This window comes from Monopterus albus, unplaced genomic scaffold, assembly GCF_001952655.1.
Source record: "Monopterus albus unplaced genomic scaffold, M_albus_1.0 scaffold140.1, whole genome shotgun sequence".
Classification (NCBI taxonomy): Eukaryota; Metazoa; Chordata; class Actinopteri; order Synbranchiformes; family Synbranchidae; genus Monopterus; species Monopterus albus.
Window position 1 is genome coordinate 20,137 of NW_018128020.1, and position 7,987 is coordinate 28,123.

Sequence of the window (7,987 nt, forward strand, 5' to 3'; positions counted from 1 at the left end):
AACAGTTCAACTGACTGTTGATTGGACGAACAGCTGAAGCCGCTGGCTGCTCCGACAGCTGCCACAAACAGAAAGTGCTACAACTAGTTACAAAAATTTCAATCAAGTTATACTGCAGATTATGTATAATATGTACATTTTATAGCACAAATCATATTTGTGTGCATTCAACTACAGACAGTAGAACAGAACAATTATTTACTATTCTCCATTACTATAAATACGTTATACAAGTTTGTTATATGTATGTTTACAGTATATTCAAATATAAATATGAAGCATACAACATAAGCACCTTTTCACTCGAGTATTTCAAGAGATTTTCAAGCTAGGACTGTTTTGTAGTCTGAAGAAAACAGACATGATGGAAACTCAAATGTGTAACTAACTTATGGTTATTTCATAAATTTTGAAAAACTTTAAACTAAAATGATTTGCAGTGTTTGCCACACATAGACTTTATTTTGGCAGGCCACCCAGGTATATTCACATCATCATGTTGGGGATAAAGGTAAACCAGATCAACTTTTTTTTCTCCATGCTGCTACATCATTTTACACGAACACATCCACAGAAGTACTAAACACTGGCCCAGCAGTTTTCAAAGTGTGAGGAGCGCCTCCCCTGGAGGATGCCGCAGGATTTCAGGGGAGGTGCAGTGTGAGGAAAAATAAACCAGAAAAAAGAAACTGTAAACATCAAACTTCAGCTCAGCTGTGTGTAGGGCAAAATGGGTATCTTGTAGCAGGAGAGACCAGACATGGTTGTAACGCTGGTCAAGATTTAACAGACTCGAGACAGCGTATCAAATCAAACCACTGCTTTGAGGCTTGTATCAAAGTGGCCAAGTCATGTGATTGTTTTATATTGTTTCATGAAACATCTGAAATTTTGGTAGTTCCACTGCTAGGTGCCAGTCTCATGGTGAATCCTGGACATTTGGAAAGACTGATTTCATTTTCACGTGGTGCATCACAATTTAGCGAACTACACCACTTTCCTTCTTCTTCTTTCGGCTGTTCCTGTTAGGGGTCACCACAGCGAATCATCTGTTTCCACCTAACTCTATCCTCGGTATTCTCTACTCTCACCCCAAATTAACTTCATGTCCTCTTTTAGCACATCCATATATCTCCTCTTTGGAACTACACCACTTGTAATGAGTGTTTTTTTTCTATTTATATCTTTTGTCTTGAACACTCTTGTAAAAGAGATTTTTAATCTCAGTGAGGTTTTCCAGGCAAAAGAAAAAAAAAAGAAAAAAAAAAAAGGAACATTTGCCATTTTGCAACAATACATCATCCCAACTGAAGATTGGGATTTAAATAGAGCATAAGCTACTACAGGGCAACCTGAAAAATCATATGTGCCTTGTTTTGTTTGTTGATTTGTGGTTCATTTAGTTAGGCATATTCATTTTGCATATTTTGTTATTAAAATGCTTCTGCCTTATTACCATAAAGTCTACAGGGACAGTGGTGCGGTGGGTAGAGCAGTCATCTCCCAACCAGAAGGTTGAAGGTTTGAATATTGGTGCCTGCAGTCCACATGTCGAAGTGTCCTTGGGCAAGACACTGAACACCCCCGTTGCCCCCGATAGTTACAGCCATCGGTTGAGTTGGCGCCGCAAATGGCCGCCATCGGTTCTGTACCGGAAACAAATTCCTTGTGTGTAACATACTTGGCCAATAAAGGTGATTATCCTTATCCTTATCCTTACAGTAGCCTGAAGTAATCAAAACTGGCTCTCTACAGCAGGAGAGACTTCAAGCAAGAAAACCGTTTATATACACTCCACTAAAAGCACTCATCTTCATCAGCTGCAGTCACAGAAAGACTCCATATCAGGTAGGCTGCTTTCCAGACCCAGATAAAGGCAGCTTATATGTATAGCCTATACACCTTCTTATTATCTTATTATTATTATTTAGCCAGCAGATATTGCCAGGGAGGGATGATTCAAATGTTGCAAAACATCAAACAACTTTCTGAAGCAATCAGTTCAAAGCTTCGGAAATCCTCGTTTCTGCCATTGATACTGCCAGTTTGACCGGTCAGAAAACAGCTGCAGTGTTATTGCTATCAAAAATTCACATTTTCTTCTTGAGCTGACAGGAGAAGTGGCCTGTCTCTGTGTGGCAACACTCGATTTTATGATCAAAAAACTAATATTCAGGTTTAAAAAAGTAAAATTTATCAAGATTATAATTTTCACTTATAGTTTTCACTGCATTGGAAATAAAATGGTCTGACTTATACCCAAAGGCAACAGTTTCTCTAGTTTAATTTGCTGCTTTACATTCACGCCAACTGCAAACCAACATGCTAAAACTGTTAGCTATGTAATGGGTGCTTAGGGTGGGGATGTTGTGACAGTGCATCTTCATGTGGCCACCCCTTTATCTCCTGAAGCCCAGTAACACCTCTGATGAGATTCTTTACATTGACTGTATGAAAACTTTGCAAACACAAGTGTTCATATGATGAACTACCATCACAAAGTAAAGTAACTGAGAAATTTAGCACTGAATACCATGGCAACCAAAGCATCATATTGCATAGCCTTACAGCTAAGGCAGGTATATGAAATACACACAAAGTGGACACAGTGACATGCAAAGCAGCGCTGTGCACAGTGCAGTGATGGTTTGGTGCGATGGCCGACTGAGTTCAAACCATTATTTGACTTGAGTAAAACTGCATAAAAAGGCCATAAATGTATGACTTTGTTGAACTGAGGCTAATTTAGTAAGGCTAGGCTGTTGAGTCTGTTTTCAGTTTGTGATTGGACTGTGGATATTTTTATATTAGTTGGAAATTATTATTATTATTAAAATATAATAATATAATTAATATGTAATTATGTATATACACACACACACACACAGTTGGTAAATAATTATGAATAGCCTATAGTAAAAGTGTTAATGAGGGGTAAATACTTATTGTTGAAACCCATTTTTATGGCTGAGTGGAGCATACAGTAACCTACACCAACAGTGATGGGGAGGGGCACTGTTTTCGTGATCTCCTCTAAATGGAGGTTCACTGTCCCACACTTTGACAACCTCTGCATTGCATTAGGCAACACACTGACATCTATTGATTAATGTATTGATATTTACTGGTATGAGGTGGTTGGACGGTAGGTTGAAGGCTTGAGCGATGGCAACGGCCATCTCATATTTGGTCATCTGCTCTTTGGCCGAGAAATGGAAGATTCCTCTGACAGACGAGTCCTGGAGGAGAAAGAGATGTAGTGAGAACATAGACAGGAGGATGAAGAGACTTAAAAAGATTCAAGTGGTGAATCCATTCATCCATTCTCTATACTGCTTATTGATGTACTGGGTTGCTGGGGGGCTGAAGCCAATCACTGCTGACACTGGGCGAGAGGCAGGGTCCACCCTGGACAGATCACCAGTCTACCACAGGGCTGACGTAGACAGACAACCACACTCACTCCTACGGGCAATTTTGAGTCGCAGGTCAACCTAAGCTGCATGTCTTTGGACTGTGGGTGGAAGCCAGAGTAACCAAAGAAAATCCACACAGGCACAGGGAGAGCATGCAGACTCCACACACGGAGGCCGCATGTCGGAGTGGTGAATCCCAATTCCTTTGTTTTATCATTCCTCGATCCTTGCTCAACCTGGAAGTCATCCCGGTCCGCCATGATGAAGGACATCCCAAAGGTCTTATCTTTGCTCTGAGGAGTGAGGACGCTGCCTGGAGGAGCTAAAACAAAGGACACACGAGTGCCTCCTTCATGGAAGTCTGTTAAAGATTGACAAGCCCCTTTATCAGAAATCACTTAGTAATTGGATGCTTCACATGAAGGATCAGAGGAAAGGAGGTCTCATGTCAGTTGAAACGCATTTCCTTGGTTCCTCTCTCCTTGCAGTTTCTTCTTGCATCTATTCCTTACATTTTATGTGGGTGGGACTAAATTTGTTTTTACACTGAGATCCCACACTACTGCCATTCCAAAGAGTTGCCAATATCCCATCCCTGTGTTGTTCATACAGATCAAGCTAAGGGTGGCATGATCGCGAGCCAGCCTGTGAATTCAAACAGTAGGTCAGCATTTTGCACCAGAGATGTAAATTTTGCACCAGTAGTCTACAAGCCAAAAGAACAATAGCAGGAGAGATAAGTGTGGAAATAGCTTTGTCGGCTCTTCAAACATTCATTTTGCTTCATGCAAAACTGGCTAGCATATTTCTTGCTTTGTGCACAAATGACACGAGTAATAACTGTTAAACATGTTCGTGACATCAGGAATGCTTTGACCTATAAATCAGAGATAAGCTGAGAACAGTTCAAGGCAGAGAGGCTGTAAAGACTTGAGGCACCGATGATAGTGTCGCGAACATCATCAAAACGTAGCACTTGGTTATGGACTGCCTTCTCATTCTTTCTATACACAATGCTTCTCCCCTTTGTTTTGCCTCTGGTACTACCTTCCAAGGCTGACCAGAGGTGCAATGAAAATGGCCCACCATTCCAGCTTTGTGCCTTGCACAAGAAAATGAGGCAGAATAAAGGCAGTGTGTAAGGGGCTTATGATGCATGGAGAAGAGGGAAGTGAGGGAAACATGGATGCAGTTAAGGGAATTGGGATTCACCTAAAATAGTGACACACAGACTGCTGCTGTAGCTCTCTCTTACAGTACCTGTCTCTCTATTCTAATAGTTACCCGTTTCACCCTCTTTCTGTCTGTTACCTGTCTCGCTCTCTCACACAGCTTCCTGCAGACAACTGCAACATCCCGGGCATCAGTTGGGAACCTCTGCTGGCAGTGGTCCAGGGTGCAGGTCTCTGTCACCTCCTGAACTTTCAGCCACAGTGATGTCACCGCGCTCTCCGTCACCGATTCTACATCTCCAAACAGAATGGGCACTCGTAGCACCACCGCACCTGAGAGATAGACAGTGACAGAGGCAGGTCAGAGACAAATGACAGAGATGTACCTGGACTAGGGCCTGTGTTACTGACTGACATGAGCTAACTGTAGATAAATTGGTATTAGTGTTTATAACACATTCCAACAACGTGTGGATTACCCAGTGAGAGGGAAATTTAACTCTGAACAAAGTATACACTAACATTAAGTACAGCTACAAGGCTAAAACCATGCCTGACCTGGGTGTCTCAGACCATCTTCCAGTCCTTCTGACTCCTGCACACGTACCTTCCATCAGAGAGACTAAAGCAGTTTTAAAAAAGTAACAATATGGCCCACGGGAGCTACTGAACAGCTACAGCACTCTTTCAAACAAACAAATTTGAACATCTTTACACAAAACATTCTTGAGAATTATACAAATTGACTTGAGAGGATGGCCGAGCACAGAGACTCAAGACAAGTATGGAAGGGCATACAAAACAATCAGCTACAAAGGTAGTTGAAAGGAATCCACCAGCGATAGCAGTGCACTGGCAGAGAAGCAACATTTTTTTCCTATGCCCACATTGAGGTACAGCAGGCACAGAATGAGGCTACTGTACTCCCCGTTCCTCCTGCTACCAAGAGGATCGTAAAAACAAAAATACCAAATGTGATACACATCTTTCGAACTGTCAACACACGGAAAGCTACGGGCCCAGAGGGAACACCTAGTAGAGTGTTAAAGGTCTGATCTCTTCAGTAAGGTAACATCTATTTACAAACATCTTCAAACTTTCTCAATCAAAAGTGCCATTGAAATTCAGAGGCCATTATCATCCCAGCACCAAATGCAGAGTTCCCCATACCTAAATGACTACAGATCAGTAGCATCAACTTACACCGTAATGAAATGCTTTGAACGGTTAGTTGCAAAGCACATCAAGTCCTGCCTTCGTCCGATGATAGAACAGCATCAATTCAATTCAATTTTATTTGTATAGCACCAAATCACAACAAAAGCTGCCTCAGGACACTTTACAAAGTCAGGTCTAGACCTTACAATTATTATTATTATTATTATTAGGCGACTTTGGTTCAGTGGGTAGAGTGGTCATCTTCCAGCCATAGGGTTGGAGGTTCGAATCATGGTGCCTGCAGTCCATGTGTCAAAGTGTCCTTGGGCAGGACACTTTGAACCCCCCCGTTGCCCCCGATGGTTAGAGCCATTGGTGTGAGTTGGCGCCGCAGATGGCTGCCTCGGTTCTGTACCTGAAACAAATTCCTTGTGTGTGTAACATACTTGACTAAATAAAGATGACTTTTATTATTATTGTTATTATTATTATAGAAGAAGAAAGACAGTGAGACAGAGAGAGAGAGACAGGTAAACAGGCAGATACCTGGACAGTGTCGGAGTGTTTCTCTTTCTCCCTCCAGTTTGCTTCGCCCATAAAGGTTGAGAGGGTTGGGACTGTCATCTTCTCCATATGGAGGATTCCTGCCATCAAACACGTAGTCGGTGCTGATGTAGAGGAACAATGCTCCACAGACAGCTGTTAATACATACATGATCATCATCATCATCCAGCACAAATATGTAGAAGAGGAACTCTGCACACAGCTGCATTAATGCACACAAACATCCATTGATGACTGTCAAGAAGATGTTCAGATAAATGCCATCCAGACGACAGTGATTTTAGCAGCCTGGTAGCACACACATCACATGGGTCGCTATGTCAAATGGGCTAAGACCAGGACACACACTTTTACTATGTCCATTAAATAAAGAAATACAAACATGACCCCTCCAAACACACCCACAAGTTGATGCATCAGTATGAAATAAATCTGAACCCCTGAAGCATCAGTCTGATATTATACTTAAAGTATTATTTTATTTATGTACAGTATTACTTGTGTGACAGACTAAACTCTAAACAGGAATGTGACAATGTGTGATAACAGACCTGCTTCTTTGGCAAGTGTGCTTGTGGTGTGCACGTTGAGATTAACAGCTGCTTCTGTGTGTCTCTCCACAACATCTGGACGTCTCTCAGCTGCACAGTGGATGATTATGTCAGGCTGAGAGAAAGAGACCATTTGACTTTAAGAACTTTAACTCGTCAACGAGTTAGTAATGTCTGTCACAAACACATTTATTTCATTCACTGAAATTAAAGCAAAAACCTTCTACCAGTGCCAAATCTTCCAGGTCCTCTAGAAGGAACCGAGTTGTTCCCAGGCCACATGAGATATATAATGTGACTGGTGTGTTCTGGATAACCCTGAACTCTCCTCACAGTTGGATGGGCCCAGAAACAGCAGAAGCCAGGAGGATTCTAATTACATGTTGAACCGTCTCAACTGTCTTGGAGGGAGCAGCAGCTCTACTACCAGATCCTCCTACCGTCTCTAAGGCTGAGTCTAGCCACTCTACAGAGGGAGCTCATTTCACCCAGAGTATCTGCGGTCCCTTTCTTTTGGTCATTAATCAAAGCTGATGACCATAAGTCAGGGCTGGAAAGTAGCTCAACTTGTAAAGTGAAGCTTCTTCATTATCAGTTAAACTATGACAGTCTGACACATTACTGCTGGCTCTGCACCAATCTACCCATTAATCTCCATCTAACTCTCACTTGAGAACCACTAGAGGTCCCAGTATGATGAAGCCAACAAAACCACATTATTATCACTATAAATTGCACCTTAACATACTGCTCATAAAAACCACAAACCCTAGTGGAGCACCCACTAGGAACATAAATCAAAAAAATCAAATCAAATTAAATTTTATTTGTAAAGCGCCAAATCACAACACAAGTCATCTCAGGACACTTTACAAAGTAAGGTCTAGACCTTACTGTTATCACTATTATTACAGAGGGAAAACCCGAGAAAGAGAGAGAAGAGAGGAAGGTGCAGCCGGGCAAACCTGACAACTGTTATCAATATTATTACATAGGGAAAACCCAACAAATCCCCCTTGAGCAAGCACTTGGCGACAGTGGGGAGGAAAAACTCCCTTTAACGGAAGAAACCTCCGACAGACCCCGGCTCTTGGTGGGCGGCCTTCTGCCTCGACCGGTTGGGGT

General features: G+C 42.0%; 1 protein-coding gene across 2 annotated transcripts in view; it reads right to left on the minus strand.

Moving 5' to 3' along the window:
• mat2b (methionine adenosyltransferase 2 non-catalytic beta subunit methionine) overlaps nucleotides 1-7,987 on the minus strand; it is a 33,896-nt gene that overhangs the window by 785 nt on the left and 25,124 nt on the right. For both annotated transcript variants that reach the window (XM_020613924.1, XM_020613923.1), the window contains exons 3-7: nucleotides 6,863-6,977; nucleotides 6,293-6,445; nucleotides 4,728-4,921; nucleotides 3,126-3,239; nucleotides 1-58 (exon numbers count right to left, since the gene is read on the minus strand). The exon at nucleotides 1-58 is cut by the window's left edge and continues 785 nt beyond it. In XM_020613924.1, coding sequence (XP_020469580.1) covers nucleotides 1-58; nucleotides 3,126-3,239; nucleotides 4,728-4,921; nucleotides 6,293-6,445; nucleotides 6,863-6,977 — 634 coding nt within the window. The remainder of the gene's footprint in view (nucleotides 59-3,125; nucleotides 3,240-4,727; nucleotides 4,922-6,292; nucleotides 6,446-6,862; nucleotides 6,978-7,987) is intronic.